Consider the following 18205-nt stretch of genomic DNA (forward strand, 5'->3'; position numbering starts at 1 on the left):
TCTATAAGATGATACTAATAATAACTTCATTGTTCACCTCATACGATTATTGTGACAGTCAAATGTGAGAACATATACAAAGAGCTTTGTAACTCATACAGAGCTATATAAATTTCAGCTATTGCTATGATCATAATAGAAAAAGAGAATTCTAGCCAGTTTAAAGGAAAGTTAAGCTTTTAAAAAAAATAAATTCGGATTTTTTTTTCTCCCCACAGTTGGGGAAAAAGAAAAGAAAAAAATAAAACCCTTTTAACAAATAAGTAGGGATAGACAAACAAAAATCTTATATTGACTATATTCAAATATATGCCTTAGTCTGCATCTTTGTCCATTACCTCTTTGTCAGGAAGTGAGTAGTATTCTTCATCTTCTATCCCTAAGAATCATTGTTGATTATTTCATGTTCAGAGTTCCTAGTTTTTCAAAATTGTTCTTTTTTGTTGGTGGTGGTGTAGTTTAAATTGTTCTCCTGGTTCTGCTCACTTCATTCTGCATCAGTTCATACAATTCTTCTCATGTTTCACTGAAACTGTGCCTTTCAGTATTTCTTATGACTTAATAACATTCCTTTACATTCACTTACAACAGTTTGTTTAACATTCCTCATCTGATAACCCACCCCCCTGCTTAATTTCAAGTTCTTTTCTACTACAAAAAGAATTGTTATAAATTTTTTTAACATGTAGATCTTTTCCTTCTTTCTTAATGGGTATGCACAGTTTAATGATTTCTGGCATGTAGTTCTAAACTGCTTTCCAGAATGGCTTGACCTAGGAATATATCTATATGGATAGATATATACATATGTGTGTGTGTGTGTATATATATACACATACATACACACACACACACACACACACATACTTAATTTACATGGGGAAAAGAGTTAGGATGTTGCTTCCACTATAACACAGTTGAGAACCATCACTTAGACTAAATATTAAATGAAGGCACTTAATGACTAGCTAAGAGATAATAAAGTAGATCGAATCCTTATGAAAGTTGAGTGGAAATACTACAACCATTTGAAATGTAGAAATATGTGGTTTGAGTGGTTACTTCTTTTTGCTGTGGGGTGGCTGTGGTGGTGACAGATTTGCTCTGCTGCTTGTATTTGACTTTATTCTAAAAGCTGGCCAGAGGTCTGAATTAACTGATGAAGTTTGGAAGCATAGTACATAAATTATGTTCAAGATGAAATATGCTTATCTTTGGCTTTTCTGATGCAGACGTCCTTTTTTCTGGAATGCATACTTTCAGTGATTGTCCCTAATGAGAAGAGTTATGAAATATAATATATTCCTGCATTATACTTTCTCTTTTCAGTAAAAATCATGACTACCACTAATTTAGTTGGTGACTTTGGACAAATCTGCTCAGTAGTTTTACTCCTCTAAAATGAGGGTGATAATTGCCCTACCTCACAGGAATATTAGGAGAAAATTTTAAAATCGTAACAGCATAGTCGGGATCTTCCCAAGACCCAGAGCTAATCTAACTCCCTTTTGCACTAATTACAATCAGTACCACCTAACCACTGTCCCATTCCCTCTTCCCACAAACCCCTACTCCCAGAGAGGAAGGAGCAATAGCAGCAGGCCCAGAACCCTTTGCTCAGCTGAAGAAGATCCGACTGCAACACTGCCGAATCACTTCAAACCACACCCCCATCACTTCAAACCACACCCCCCTCAAGTGAGAGTGAATAAGATCCTATACCCCTGGCCTAAGCTAGCAACACCTAGCAGCAGCAACACGTCTTGAAGACTTGGAGCTTTATTTTTCATTAGCCACCCACTATTATCCTTATGAGTTACAATTTTCTACCACCAGTTTCCCTCTCTATCACCACATTAATCAGTCATCATAGGTGTAGGAGTTCTGTTCTCTCATCCCCATCCTTAGCTTTACCCTACCCATGCCCCACTTTAATTCTGCCTACTTTTCCCTTTATCCTGTGGAACTCCCTTTCTATAGTGAAAAAATATCCCCTCATTCTGGACCTTTTTCTTTAATACTCCTTTTATGTACAAGCCCTCCGTAAGACCTGGCTTCCTCTTGATGGCTACATCTTTGACCTGTGTCCCTAGTGTACCTCTCCACTACCAACTATACATTCACCCATACCCTCCATGCACTGGTCCTGGATGAGGTGTTAGTATTTGTTGCTGTCCGTACTACTCCAGATTCTTTCTATACTACCTGCCCTTCTTTGAATTTTACAATATCAAAAGTTCCCACCCAATCTAAATTATGGTGGCTATTGTATACTCCTCCCCAGAAATTTAGCACTTGGCTCACTATGTTCCTCTCTTTCCCTCTTCCTTTGCTTATCGTAGGAAGTTTCAGTAACCATGTTGATGTGCCCTTAAACTTCCTCCCAGTTCCTCAGCTCTGCTAAATCCCATAAGCTTCTTTATTAACCACTTCAGCCACACATACAGATGGTGATGTACCAGATCTCACATTACTCATGTACTACTTTCTTAAGTAAAAGATCTAACATTTCCTTATTTGACCTTATCATTTCAATCTTTTCCTCTGCTTTAACCTTCCTAAATACACTTTTCACCCTCATTGAGACCTCCAGTACCCCTTAGTACTTTTTCAGGCTATTATCACTGCTCTGACTTCTTCCCAATCTTGACTTTAAAGCTAACCATTGTAGCTCTTCTCTGTCCTCTCAAATCCTTTGCCTCTTTGACTTGTCATTAACTCCTTTTCACATGCTGCAGAATAGCACTGAAGGAAGTCATACAACTTTGCTGATTATGTCCATTATAAACTGATATTACCTAACTTTAATTGGACTCTTATAACATGTAAGGCAATTCTTTTATTCTACGTAATAACAGCTATCTAACAGGATGTTGGTAGATCCAGTTGAGATGATGAATGTAAAATGCTTTGTGAACTTTGAAATACTATGTAAATATCAGCTTTTTAAAAACATCCTATTATTATGAAGTATGGATAGGGATTAGACCTGTAATTTCAGTGGTATAGGAACCCAGGTAAGGAAACAGCTTTTGCTAAAGCAAGTTAGTACCTTCTTTGCCATTCTTAGTCTTACTAAGTTGCCTAATGCACCAAGACATTAAATTAATTGCTGAGGGTCTTGCAGCCTGTACATGTCAAAAGTGGAGCTTGAAGCTAGCTCTTGATCTAGCTTGCCACAGTGCCTACTTTAATTCAAGTGATTAAACAGACTCGTACAGTACCTACTTTAATTCAAATGATTAAATAGACTTGTAGGAATTTTGAGGTAACATTGGTTCAAGATTTATATAAGATTAGAAAGCATATTTTAAAGCTCTAGTCAAGGAAGATTATAACAAATTCATGACCTGACTCATTTAAGTATTTATAGCTTCCTCTAGAATAGCTGTTAACTTATAAAGTGCTTTATTTTCATTGAATTCTTTGACATTTTAGTAAGAAAGCATGCCACGTATCATGACTACAGTGGGGGAAAGCAGCTCATTGGTAATCGATGTTCAAATTAAATATCAGTACATAGCTATTTATTAATCCATAGTAAGAACTTTTAGGTTCATCAGTTTAGAACTGGGAAGGATCTTTTAAGTCCAACCCTTTCATTTTATAGATGAAGAAATGCCTCAGGACACACAGTTATTAGAGCCAAAATTTGAACTTAGTTCCTTCTGACTCCAAATCCAGAACTTTCTCCCTCTGTACTAACGTAGTATGTATGTGTGTATACAGATATGTATTTATAGACATAATTTAATATTCTTTCAGTATGTTATACTCTTTTTGTTAAAGATCTGAAAAATATTAGAGTGAGAGATGGGAGTAGGAAGGGAATAGTGCTGCAAGCTCAGTAGGAGTCACCAATGTATTGTGGTAGACAGAGAAGCTAAATGCAGTCTTGAGCTGCATTAATAAAGGCATAACTTGTAAGAATAAGAAAGTGCAGTAGTCCTACAATTCATCTAGAATACTGTGTTCAGTTCTGGATATTACGTTTAAAGAAGGACATTGATTAGCTGGAGAGTAAGCAGAGGTCAAACAGGAAATTGAAGGGTCTTGAATGCATGTCAGTGAAGATTAGTTAAAGGAACTAGAAATGTTTAGAAAAGAAGCACGGGGAAGAGCATCATCCCTCCCTTTGAGTATTTTAAGGGATGTAATGTATGGGAGGAATTAGACTTCTTCTGTTAGCTCTGAAAGATAACGCTAGTCGTCCTGGGCGGAAGTTCAAAAGAAACATAATAATAGTAGTAGTGATAATAACAACTAGCACTTGTATAGGACTTTAAGGTTTGCAAAGTTCTGTATATATTTAACTCATTTGAACCTCCTAACAACTGTAGGTACTGTTATTTTCCCCATTTTACAGATGAAGAAACTGAGGCAGAGATTAGATGTCTTGTCATGGTCACACAGCTAGTAAGAGTGAGGCAGGATTCAGACCTAAGTCTTCCTGACTATGAGTCTTACCGTATAACAACTGGACCATCTAACTGCTTCAAGGATTGATATAAGGAAAAACTTACTAACAATTAGAGCTTTGTAAAGGAGAATGGACTGCTTAGAAAAGTAGTGGATTCCCCTTCCTTAGAAGTCTTCAAGCAGAAGCTAAATACCTATTTGTCAGGTATGTTAATCTAGAAATTCCCTTGTAGCATGGGTTGTACTAGATGGCTACTGTGTTCCTTTTTAATTCTTAAATTTTGTAATTCTGTGATACAGTAATCATTAATTCTCAGTCAGAAGGGACCTCATGTCATTTGGTCCAACTAATACCTAAACAGGTGTCTCTTCTACAGCATACCTAACAAGTGGTCCCCCAAAATTTTGATTCTGCTGTGAAGTTGCTGTAATTCAGTACTTTAAGGATGTGTTCTTTCCTCAATGTGGACCTTCCCTCTGCTGAAAACTGACAGCCTCTGTGTAACTTATTAGATGGTCCTTAAGAGTAGCTATGGTCAAAAAATAAATCACCGTTCAGGAAACTGGCAGTGAGTCTTTTTAGCTAGACTAGTAGTCAGAAACGACAGTCACAAAATCCACAATTGAGTCTGTGCTCAAAACATTTTAAAGCCTTTCACAAATTGACCTCAACCTGCTTTTCCAACCATATTATGCAATATTCTCCTTCCCAGACTCTAAAGGCCATCCAGACTATCCTTGCTATTTCTTACACACAACATTCCTACTGTCTCTATACTCTTATGCTGGTTTTCCCTCATGCCTGGGAAAATTAAAATTTCAGGTCCCAATTTCTGAATCCGTTTTTTTTCCTACTATACCTGTGCTGTAGCCAAAAGAGTGCTGGTTTTAAATTCATATGATTTGCGGTCAAATCCTAGCTCTATCATTTAGTATTTGTGTGACCTTGGGCAAGTCTCTTTCTTTCTCTGGACCTCAGTTTTATTATCTGTAAAATGAGGGGACTGGACTAGGTACCCTCTGAGATACTCTTCTCACCTCAGTCCCTTAGAATCCTTTGCTTCCTTCAGAACTCTGTTGAAGCATACCCTTCTACAAAAGGCTCTTCTGATACCCTAGCTGCTAGTATCTCCCCCACCTCCCAAATAAATCTTATACATGTATACATTTTTATATGCTTATGTACATATTTTTATTTCCTTTGATAGAATGTAAACTCCTCAACATTAGAAGCTGCTTCATTTTTGTCTTTGTATCTCTACTGTCTGCCATATGGCCTAGTATATCATAGGATTATATTAATAGTAATAATAGTAATAGGATTAATCAGAATGATAAATAAGTAAATTTAATAAATGCTAGCTAATAGATTTTTTTCCAGTAAGGACTGGACTGCCAGAGTTTGTACTTTGCTGGCAAAAATCTTTAGGACCAAGGACATCTCCACATCATGATGAAGCATCAGAGGAGTTCTTTCATGTGGAAGATACATTTTAGTATTTTAGTAGTCAGAGACAACTAAGCCAACAGTGTAATGAATTTTTCCTAACTTAGCTAATAAGCTGGAACCAAGAGATTAGCAAGAAATTTAAGAATGGATACTTAGAAAACCAAGTTTTTCTTAAAATGTGATTTTAGAAAATCATTCATATCTATCTACTTTATAACTCACTTTTAGTTTGACGGGTTTTTTTTTTCTCCAGAATTTTTCCTATTCATTTATCAAGGATTTATTGAGGACCTGCTAATTGTACAAAATTATATTAAGCAATTTTTGATGCATATGAGATGAAAAAGGGTAGCCTCTTGAATTTCTTTCCCCCTAAACCTTTTCTTCTCCAAACTTCTGTCAAGGGATCATAGATCTGGATTTAGAAAGGAACTTGATCATCTTATTTTACAGTTGAAGAAACTGAGGGCTGGAGAATACAAATGAGTTATTCAAATTTATATAGGTAGTAAGTCAGACCCAGGCTTTAAATTCAGGTCTCGTAACTCTAAGTCTAGTGTTCTTTCTATGATCCCAAGGACTTTATAAGTTTTTTATAGTTGAAAAGACAAGATTTATAATACAAACAATATACAAAGTATTAAGAAAACTCTTATGAAAACAGTCTACTTAACATAGAATGTGGTTAAACCAGGGAAGGCTTCTTGGAGAATCTTAAAATCTGGTCTTAATGGAACTAATGAATACAAATGGACTTAGAAGGCAGGAGCAATAGAAACCTATTAGCAAAAGTTTAAATTTTGAAATGTCCAAAATATTAGGTGAAGGGATATTGTAGGGGATAGATATGATGGAAGGGGTAGAATAGCTGTGTTGGGCTATAAAATTTAGAATGAAGAGTTTGGATTTGATAGATGAGGCACTAGGGAGGGGTATGATGAAATAGTTTTTAAAAATCATAAGATCATATATAGAGAATTGGAAGGTACCTCAGAGAATACCTAGTCGAGTCCCTTCATTTTACAGATGACAAAACTGAGACCCAGAGAAGGGAAGGGACTTGCCCAAGGTCACACCAATACTAAATGGTAGAGCTGGGATTTGACCCAAGTTATGTGACTTTAATACAAGATTTGACTACAGCACAGGTGTAGTTGGAAAAGAACAGTGGATTTAGAAGGAGAGACCTGAAATTTTAATCCCAGTTTACTACTTAATTCCTCTTGGAACCTGGGTAATTCAGTTTAATACTCTGAGTCTCAATTTTCTTCTCTTTATAATGGGAATTTGAACTAGAGGACCTCTAAGATCTGTTTCCAGCTCTATTGAAGTAAATTTTTGAAATGCACAGAAAAGAACAGAAGAATGTATAATTAACATTATTTAGTGCCTGCTCCATTCCAGGCACTGTTCTAAGGTTCGCAAATACAAAAAGTGGCAAAAGACAATTAATGCCCTCAAGGAATTTGCAATCTAATTAATAATCCAATCTAATGTAAACAAATAGGAAATAGTTAACTGAGGACTCTAGAATTAAAAGGGGCTGGAGAAGACTTCCTGTAGGAGGTGGGATTTTAGTTGGAAAGGACGTCTGGGAAGTCAGTATGCAGAGCAAAGGAGGGAAAGCATTCCAGACATGGGGGAAAGGAAATGCCTAGAAGTAGAGTGATGGAGTGTCTTCAGGTAATAGCCAAGAGGCCAGTGCCACTCAAGATTGAAAATTAAGGTATAAGAAGTTTGGAAAGGAGGTAGGGGGCTCAGTAATGAAGGGCTTTGAATGCCAAAGAGAGTATTTTTTATTTGTTCCTAGAAAGCAGTAGGAACCTCTTGGAGTTTATTGAGTGTGACATGATGAGATCAGTGTTTTAGGAAAATCACTTTAATAGCTGAATGTAGGATGGATTGGAGTTGGGAGAGACTCGAGGAAGACAGACTCACCAGCAGGCTATTGAAGTAATCAAGGTGTGAGGTGAAGTGAATCTGCACTAGAGTGGTATACCTCATTCCAATAAGGGGTTAAGTGTGAGTGGAGACTGCTAGGGGGTAGGGGATGCTCATCTCTTATTAAAAGGATCCTATTTATATTCACATGTGAAATAACTTGAAAAAAATGGTGCCTAAAGTGGGGGGGGGGGGGGGGGGGTGCGGGCATATTTGGAAGATATTGCAAAGGTGAAATCACCAGGCCTTGTAACAGCTTGCATATTGTGGGGAGGAGTGAGCGATAGTGTGGAATCCACAGTGACTCCTAGGTTGTGAGCCTGAGGGACTGGGAAGATGGAGACAGTAATAGGTAGCAGTGGGGGAGCAGGGTTTAGGGAGAGAGATAATGAGTTCTCTTTTGGACATTTGAGTTTAAGATGTTTGTCGGACATCCATTTTGAGATGTCTGAGAGACAGAGATGTGCGACTGGAGGTCAGCAGAGAGATTGGATAGGAGAGGCATTGGAAAAGCACCAAATATTATAGAATACTGTTTGGCATATTTTAGGTATCTTTTTGTGATAGGAGGTGCTAAAGAAAAACCCATAAATAGAGTAAATTTCTCTAGTAAATGGTAACAGGTCCAGGAACATAGATAACCACAGTTATTAGTGACAGTAGAATTGGTATAATTCCAGAGTTAGGGGGCCTAAGTGGTATGTACACTGGTGACATTTTTAAAAATATTTCATTGGTGTCCAGGAAAACTGATAAAAAGGAAGTGATGAAGGAGAATGGATGGTTCATAAACATAGATGAATCTTTGAGCAGCGAGTATATATAGGCATAGTCCATCTAACTTTTTTAATTGGCTTTATTGGGGCCATGATATTATATATAAGGGTAGGATAGAGTAGTTAGTTGAAAGGTAAAAGAATGACTAATTGAACAACATTATGGTGAGGTTTCATAACATTATACTGGAATTTGGTAGTAATGTAATAATGATGTTATTGTGAGATGATGTTGGCCAGAAGATCTTATTGGGATATGTGCCTGTGTATTTTCCCACAACACAGTCTTACCATTATTTCCAGGTCTCCCGTATGACAGACATTCTTATCTCCTTTCTCTGTAACTTTGTATTGACCATCCCATATACCTAGATTCACAGCCTCATTTATTCTCTTCCTTTAAAGACAGAGCTCAAGTCTTCTACATGAAAGTCTTTTCTAATCCTCACAACTACTAGTGCTCTCTTTCCCCTTCTAATTAGTTTGTATTTAATTACTTCACATATATTTGCATTTATTCACCTTATATTTACTTGGCTTGTATTTATATTTGTCTTTTTTACCTTCCACCCCCCATGAGAATGTAAGATACTTGTAAGAAAAAATATGTTCTTTGTATTTTTATCTCCATTGACTTAGCATAGTAGCACTGTCAATGGCACATCATAGGTACTTAAATACTTGCTAATAGGTTGCTTTGTACAGATATGGAACCTGTCTCAAGGGTGGGTAAATTAGATTGGCTGACACAGATAAATGTTGGGAATGTTTTCCCTGGTGTGACTTTTTTTTGTTTGTTCTTTGGCATAAAGAGTATCTAATGAGCTGCCTCCCTCCTAATTCCTCCTCCTTTCTTCACTCTTTCTAAAATCTGGGGAAAAGAAATTTGCATATCTTTGTTCTCTCTTCCTTTTGTGTAATATGAAAGTATGGGTCAGAAAGATCCATTCCTCTTTCCTAGTGTTTTCCAAACCCACCTTCCTACTGCCCCCACCCCCAAAGACACAGGCTCTGTATATTACCGCTTTGTCCCTCAATCAACTATCCTTGAAAAAAAACCTCATTTCATTTCCTTTAACCTACTATGGGTTTCATGGTGTCAGCTAATTAACCAGGAGGAATCATGAAGAAACAGTGAGAGTGATAGAGTTGAACCTAAACAAATTTGAGAGTCAGACATAAATTCTAATCCAGACTCTGCTGCTGGGGAAAGTCATGTAATTCCTTTGGGCCTTGGTGTCTTATAAGGAGAGAGGTTTTTAAAAAGATAATTGTAGTTTCAAAATTCAGTGATCACCCAGATAATTATGTATTTTAAAAGTAGTATGACATACTAATGGTAATGAAATAAAGTTGGTGCTCTTAACAGAGGATAGAGATTAGAAATATGGCTAATTTTTAAGTACAGCATAGTGGGATCATTTAGTGTAGGGGCAAATAGCCTTACATGCCTCAGTGTGTCATGAAGACCCTATTATATAGCGAATGTGTTAGTTGTATACTTGTCATTCATGATAATTGGGTTGTCAGTAAAAAGTTATCAGTGATCTGAAACTAGTTTTCTTTCATAAAGGGATAAATGTCAGGTCATTAGGAAACATCTTTTTCAGATACCATCAGAAAGCATTTTCAAAGTATTTTAGTTTTGTTTTTCTCTAAGATTAATTTTGGAAGTATTTGTAATTGAATCTGAAATAAAACTATCCTTTTGAGATTTTTTTCTATGAGTTTTAGCCATTGGCAAACAAATTAATTATTTTAACTTGGGCTCCCTCTTCTGGCAAGTTGTGTGGTTCTACCTTAGCATGGAAAATATAGCAGTATGTTTTCACAATTGTTGATTTACTGATTTGTTGATATGCCAGTTTTCATATTTTTTAAAACCCTAAGGCAAAATGGAATTACTGAACTATGTTATTGTGTAGGATTTATTTGTGCATCAAAATGGGCACAAATATTTATTTGTATTGGACTATGAGCTCCTTGAGACGAAGGACCATTTCACCTTTCTGTGTATCCTCAACACTTAGCCTAGTGCCTGGTACATGATAGTTGCTTAATACATGCTAATTGACTTGACAACGTATTTGTTTCTCATAACTATCCAGCTAATTTCTTATTTTTTTTTTGTCTTGGAACCCCGCAGATATTACAGATAACAGGCTTGTTATGTTATGTTCATTGAAGGATCATGTTTTTGTTGGAAGGGTGGGTAGAGGAGGTATGTATGAAGATAAATAAATGCCAGAGTCTGTTTCTTTTTAAGTAATGTCCTCTTCAGCGGAAGTTATGCAATATATTGGGCAATATCTATACTTTGCTAGTGATAGCATATACCAACTCTCTATAGAAGTATTTAATTCTTATCCCCTCTTAACTAAGTTGATTTTATAAGAAATATTCTTTTTTTCCCCTTCATTTCAGGTAAATTAAGCTTCCTTAAATGTTTCAATCTCTGTTGTTGCTACTTTCTACTAGTTTAGTCTATTAGATTGTGAGCTCCTCCATTAGAATGTAAGCTCTTTGAGTACAGGAACTGTTTTTGCCTTTCTTTTTATCCCCAGTGCTTAGAACAATGTCTGGCACATAGTTAACATTTAATAAATGCTTTTTGACTTGATTTAATTTTAGTTTTCTAAATGACTCCACAAGAAGTTTATAAATAACTTCTTAATAACTGTACCCTTTAGAAATAACGCTTATAGAATTTCTCAGGTTTTTTAGAGCAGCAACACATACAAAGATCAAAACAGTGACTGAAATCATTAAATGTAATGACTCTTATGATTCCTATTCATTAAAACACTTTTACATTAAAAATTTTTTTTCTCTTAAAATATTTAGTGATATTTACTATTATTAGATATTATATATCCAAATATATCTTTCCTCACTCCCTTCCCCAATAAACCAGCTTAAAAAAAAAAAGGAGGAAAAAACAGAACCAACAAACACATTGTTTCATAGATAGTACACATTAGGCACTGGAGTTTTCAGTCTCCAGCCACTAACGGGTTCACTCTTGATCTGGTCAGACAGGCAGACACCTTCAGAGGGGTTAATAATCAGCTTTATACTAATGTAGTCTTTTCAAATGGCTGCTGATAATGGGAAAACCAGCTCCTACAGCGTTTCCTAATCACCCTTCTCACAGGGGCTAGCAAGAAAGGGGGGGGGGGGGCAGGGAGCAACTACCTCTAAGTCTTGATGGGGTCAGTCGAGACAGGCACAGCTTGTACACTCCCCTAAATCCCCTCAAACTTCAATGAGGGCTTGTTGAGGCAGGTGTATTCTTTCCTCTATTCATTACCTGTGGTTTCCCCCTTCACTGACCAGTGCCTACTTGCTTTACAGGGCAACAGAAAGGAGGCATCTTGCCAACATCAAGCTCACAGGTTAACTTTAACAATATCATCATCCTGTGCAGGCATAGTAAATATCACATTATATCATCCCTGTATCTCATGACGCTGCCTCAGTAGAGCTGTCTATCACTACAATTCTAGGAATTACTATCTAGAATCCTTGGGGCTGTTTTGGGATTTACCATCCAATACCTGGAAACTACACATCACCAGGGCCATGGATCCTAAGAAACTAAACAAAAAAGTATAGCAAAATCCTCCTTACATACACACATCCACCCACATTTGACAGTATATGCAATATTCCACATCCTTAGTATCCGTCCTCTACAGAAAGGAAAGCAAACATTTTCTCAGTTCTTCTCATAGTCACATTTAGTCATTCTAAGTAGAGAGTTCAGTTTCATGTTTATTGATTTTTCTGTTTATGTTGTGATGATTGTGCATGTTCTGCTAACTTCATTCTATATAAGTGCATATGCTTTCCCATGTTTCTCTGAATTCTTTATAGCCATCTTTTCTTATGATATAATTACATGCCATTATGTTATTGTATTACAGTTTGTTTAGCCATTTCTAAACATTATGCACCTATTTGGTTTCAGAGTCTTTGCTATCACAAAATAGTGCTTCTATGAATATTTTGGTATGTATAGGTCCTTTCTTTCTGGCTTAGACCTCTTTAGGGCACATGCTAGCAGTGGGAACACAGTATATGAACCTTTTGCATAATTTCAAATGACTTTCTGGCATGCTTAGACCAATTCACAGCTCCTTAGTTTAAGTACATTAATATTATTGAATATAATTACAGGAATGGCATTTAATTTAAAGAATTAACTCTATTATGCATTAGTACAGAAAATTACCTTTGAACAACTATTTCTTGTAAGTTCATTTAATTTTGAGTTATATTATGTTCATTTTAAACTGTATATTGAAAGTTGTCATGGTGACAGTTTGTTCAACTAAGAGCTATCAACTGAACAACAAATAGAAAATAACTTTCCACACTAAGAACACTACTATCAGCCAGTAAAAACTGACAAATGGACTTTCCTAGCTTTGTGTTTGTCTGCTATTTGTATCACAGTGTTAAGTGGACTTTTTTGTTAAATGTTCATTACTATAAAAGTTTCTCAGGATTTTGCACTAATGAGAACCTTTTCTGGGTTGCTGATCATGTAGCAGAAATGAGAAAATACATTAATCTTTTGCAATTACAAGTTTTTGGTTAAATTTAATTGGTTAACTAATTTAGTTAGTAATGTGTCTTAGTTTTTCTTCTATTTTATTGTTTTTAGAGCTCATAAAAATTTTCGTTTGTATAACTGCAAAAATTATAAACTGTTTGTGAATAATTTGCTCCTTTTATTAGTCAGTAGTAAATAATGGCCCTTCATACTAAAAGCAAGTGCTTAAAAATAACTAAAACATTATTTAATTCTTCCCTTGGTTCTCAGATTAGTATTAACTTATTAAGTGCTATATTCTTAATTATCTCTCCGATTAATTTTATGCTACTCTTCTCCCCATCCCCCCCAGTATAATTGAAAGCTAGTGATTTGTAGCCAGTGAAATTAAATCTGGACTAAAATACTCAAATGGTTCTGTGATCACATTACTGGAAGCTTTCCTTGGTTTCTCCTGATATTACTGTTGGAGCATGTTACACTACCAATAGAAGTTGATATTAAAAAGATAGACCTTTGATTTGATGTGGAAACTTGGGATCATTAATGGAGAATTACAGTTTTCAGTAGGTAGCCCAACTTAATTTCTTCCTCCTATTCAATTTTAAGCCCAATTTGTCCATCTGTACTGTCTGTCTGAAAAATTATTTAGGTTATATTTCTAAATGCATGTTGTAATCTGGGTAGTGAACATTCTTCAGGCCAGATTGTTGAGTGATCACAGGTCTCTTCCAGGAAGATTTGCAGTGTACTGAGAATCTTATCTGTGCTGAAAGCAATTAGGAAAAAAACCTCTAACAACAACAATAATAATGATATACAAGTACCATTCCATACTATGATTTGTTTCTCTTTTCTAGCACAAAGAGACTCTTGTCTTTCTCAGGGTTTCTAATGGTTTATTTCCACTTTGGCCGGTTAATCAGGATCTTCTGGTTTCTTAAACCAATTCTAGTATTCTGGAACTGAATGTTATTCCAAATAAATTTGTCCACCTTAAGGAAAAAAAAAAGACAAGCGAAAAATTGTAACTATAAAATAGATAAATGGAGAGATTATTATTCACATTTCAAAATTGCCTTGCCCTTTTACAAAAACATTTTTGTCATAGATTTCTTTGAATATCAAACTCCCCTGATGCTTAGAATGATAGCTTGGAAAATTGGGCTTATGGTCTGTTTTTCAGGAATTTTCTTCTCATGGCAGATAAGATACCTGTTTTGTGTTATTCATCCATATTTTAGTTTCTCTATTAATGTTCATTATTGGGAGATGAGACCTATATGCTACCAATTAGGGTGCTACTAATTTCAGGGTAATGAAAAAATCGAATGTGTCAATCCTCTAGTTTAGCAAATGCAGAATTCCCACTTTTTATTTCTGAATATTATTTTAGCAAATATCTGATATTTAACCAATTTCTGTCATGACTAAATAAAAGCTCTTTATCATCAAATAATTTAATACATAAAAACTATGTAAGTGGAAGATGGTATTGTCATCATTGCATTGGGAATCATTTTCAAAGCCAATTGCCTAATTTTGGACCAGATCATATCATGTCTTGGATTTTATTTTATTGGTCCTTATTCTTCTTGTCATTTTGATGCATTTTGCTGTTGACTGTCATTCCTTTCTTGTGTTCCCCTGAATTCCATAAACCATACTTCACTGATTTCCTTATCTCTGGCTACACCTACTGATTGCTCTTTCTTCTTACCATCAGGCATTCTGCTCTCAGATACCTTCTTGTTCTGTACTTTCTATCTTGGGAACCCTCCTTTCTCATTATTTTAAGTTACCATTGATCTAATTGGCAGAGTATCTGTTCCAAATATTCTCTATTATCATTCAGTGTTTCCTCCCCCATCATCTCAGCCAAGGGCCTTGTCTCTTCTTTTACCTGGAAAATCCAGGCCATTTGCTAGGAAGCCTCTCTTTTCTCCTCCCGTTCATTTCATAATGACTTTTAATCCCCTAGTATTTTCATCTTTACTTTGTCCTCTAATGAGTAAGAGGAGCTTTACCTTATTAAGTCAACCCTTCCACATGTACCCTTGATCTCACTGCCCCTACACTCTTTTCTCCCCTCTCTCCCTGTCTTCCCTTCTCTTTTCTTTTTTATTCTTCATCTCTCCTTCCTCTTCCCCCTCCTCTTATCCTCATTTCCTCTCCTCCATCCTTTTTCCCCTTTCTTCTCTCCTTCCTCTTTCCCTCTCTTCTGTCTCTGTTCTCGCCCTCTTTTTTTCACCCTCTCCTCCCCACTGTCTTTCTTTTCTCACTCTTCTCCAGGCTCTCATTTATCTTCCCATTTTTCTGTCTACAAATATAACGTCTCCATCTTTTTAAAAAAAAAAAAAAAGCTTAATAAACTTCACAGTGATGTTATTCAGTCATTTCATTTGTGTCTGACTCTCCATGATTCCTTTATGGTTTTCTTGGTACAGATACTGAGGTGGTTTCCCATTTCCTTCTCTAGCTCACTTTATATATGAGGAACTAAGTTAGACAGGATTAAGTGACTAGCCCAGAGTCACATAACTAGTAACTTTCAGAGGTGGGATTTGAACTCAGAAAAATGAATCTTCCTGAATCCAGGGCCAGCGCAATATGTACTGTGCTACCTGGCTGCCCCGCAAAAATCTCACAGTACCTATTGTCCTACGTTTCTCCTCCCTTTCTAAGACAAACTCCTTAAAAAAAGGCATCTATACTCACAGCCTCTCCTTTTCTTCCAACCTCTTCTAACCTACCTGACCTGGCTTCTGACCTCATTACTAAATTGAACCTGTTCTCTGCAGAGTTACCAGTGATCCCTTAACTGACAAATCTAATCATCTCTTCACAGTCTTCACTTTTCTTAACCTTTCTATATGGATGGCCTCCTTCTTTTCCTGCATATTCTCTTTTTTTTTTTTTTTTTTGGACTCAGTTCTAATTTGGATCTCCTATATGATTTGATTAATTAGACATATGAGATTAGGGCAAATGAAGAGTCCATTATGAGGAGATTATGAACCTGAGACACTGGAAGATTGGTGATGCCTTCCTTCAGCAGAAATAGTGAAAGGGGGGATGGGTTTTGGGGAAAAGATGATAGTTTTAGATGTATTTAGTTTAAGATGTCACTGGGACATCCAGTTTGAAATGCTTACTAAGAAATTGGTAATGTAGGCCTGAAGTTTGAGGGGGGAGTAGAGGGTAGAGGTGCATAGTACTAGCATGTAATGTTAGAACTTGTTTTTTCTGAATGATTACTTTTTTATTTTTAATTCTTTACTGGGGTGGAGGAGTTCCCTCTGGAAGGGGTTGGTAAAAGAATTACACTGGAGCCAGACTTGTTCATAATTTCACAGCATTCAGTTTTAATTTTTCTATTGTATCTACTTACATTGTTGGTAGCCATAGTGTATATTTTCCTAGTTCAACTTACTTCACTTTGCATCAGTTCAGAGAAATCTCCCCATGCCTCTCTCTATTCTTAAAAATTTATTGTTTTTACTTAGCACAATAGTACCATAATTTGTTTAGCAAATCATTGAAATGTGCTATGTAATTCTTTGCTAGTATAAAAAGTGCTGCAAATTTTTGGTATTTATAGGGGCTTTCTTTTGTAACATTGACTTCCTTGGGGTATATACTTAGCAGTGGGATCTTTGCGGCAAGGTCCATCTTGTTCTCTTCTTCCTTTTCAACCCCATCCATCTGTTTCAGATACTCATTCATTTTCTCTCTCTCTCTCTCTCTCTCTCTCTCTCTCTCTCTCTCTCTCTCTCTCTCTCTCTCACACACACACACACACACACACACACACACACACACACACACACACACACACACACATTCTTCCATTCACGTACATGTTGAAATCTGGGCAGTAGACATTCTTCATCCATCTTTCCTTAGTTGATGAACAGGCCAAACTCCTTTGAAAGATTACAAATTTTTCAAGAGGCTCTGCACCAAAGTTGTTCTAGAGCCAGCTTGTACTGGCTGTAGAGAGAACAATTATTTTTATAATTGGCAAATGCTACAAATCAGGGCATGATTTGTTATTCTGTTGATTATCTAAACTTAAAAATGGTAGAGAAAATTTCACTCATGTAGATTAAATTTAAAAATTCATTGTACATATATAATTTTTTCGGCAAGCTGGTTGTTAAACATTTACCTTCTGTAGTATCATGGAGCTTGCCTTCCTCAAAAAGGAGCATCTGGTTAATCAGGATAATTAAAAACCAAATGTTTAACTTCATTCAGGCTTTTACTAGAGAAGCCAGTTAAGTAGCAGAGTTAGTTTTTCAATTTCACTGTGTTCTATTCCCCACTCTCCTGGTAAATGTGCCCATAACTAATCAAATCAATATCATACATAACTAGAGAAGCAGTAGTAGAGAATTGAGAAACCAAATAATCAATTTCTGGGTATTCAAAAGATCCTTATACTTGTATAAAAATATTATCCTGAATCATTTCAGAATTTCAGTTATTCTAGATCTAGACATAGATCATTACTTGGGTCTCTGTAATCTTTTCATTCCTTGATTCTTAGCCTTGTGAATTCAACTTGATCAAAGAAATAACACTACCTATTTTAGACTTGATTTGTTTGGAATTATGGAATTTAAAATAAGATTGACTTCAATCAAAGGCTTTCCCCTCATATATCAAAATAAACTTCCTGTTGATGAGTTGACTCTTAGTTGTAAGTTTATAAGTATTATAATTGGTCTTTTTTGTTCTAGTAAAAATAGTGGGGGCTGAGAATTCAATATATAAAATACTTTGATTTTTGAAAGATATCATTTATCTCCTTAGGCTGTACTGTGAAAAGGACACTGGATTTCTCGTCAGAGGACCTGGGTTTTCTGGGTAGAGGACCTGTGTGGCCTTCGTCAAGTTACCTAACCTGTCTGGATCTCAGTTTTCTCATTTGTAAATTAAAGGAGTGGGACTAGATGATCTCTGAGCTCTAATTCTATTATCCTATGACTTAAGTCATTTGCATCGTAAGAGGTGAAGGAATGAATGAATGTTGGGGAAATTAGAGAGTATATAGTA

The 18205-nt window shown here is 36.0% G+C and overlaps 1 protein-coding gene across 14 annotated transcripts in view; it reads left to right on the plus strand.

Annotated features, from left to right (window-relative positions):
- The window catches only part of TNRC6C (trinucleotide repeat containing adaptor 6C), a 270642-nt gene that overhangs the window by 91714 nt on the left and 160723 nt on the right, over positions 1 to 18205 (plus strand). The window contains exon 1 of one of the 14 annotated variants that reach the window (XM_072645139.1): positions 8029 to 10807. The exons of the other annotated variants lie outside the window; for them this stretch is intronic. Within the exon in view, the coding sequence (XP_072501240.1) occupies positions 10756 to 10807 (52 nt within the window). The 5' untranslated portion in view covers positions 8029 to 10755. Of the gene's footprint in view, positions 1 to 8028; positions 10808 to 18205 lie in introns of those variants that run through there. 14 annotated transcript variants of the gene reach the window in all.

This window comes from Notamacropus eugenii, chromosome 2 (assembly GCF_028372415.1).
Source record: "Notamacropus eugenii isolate mMacEug1 chromosome 2, mMacEug1.pri_v2, whole genome shotgun sequence".
NCBI classification, from domain to species: Eukaryota; Metazoa; Chordata; class Mammalia; order Diprotodontia; family Macropodidae; genus Notamacropus; species Notamacropus eugenii.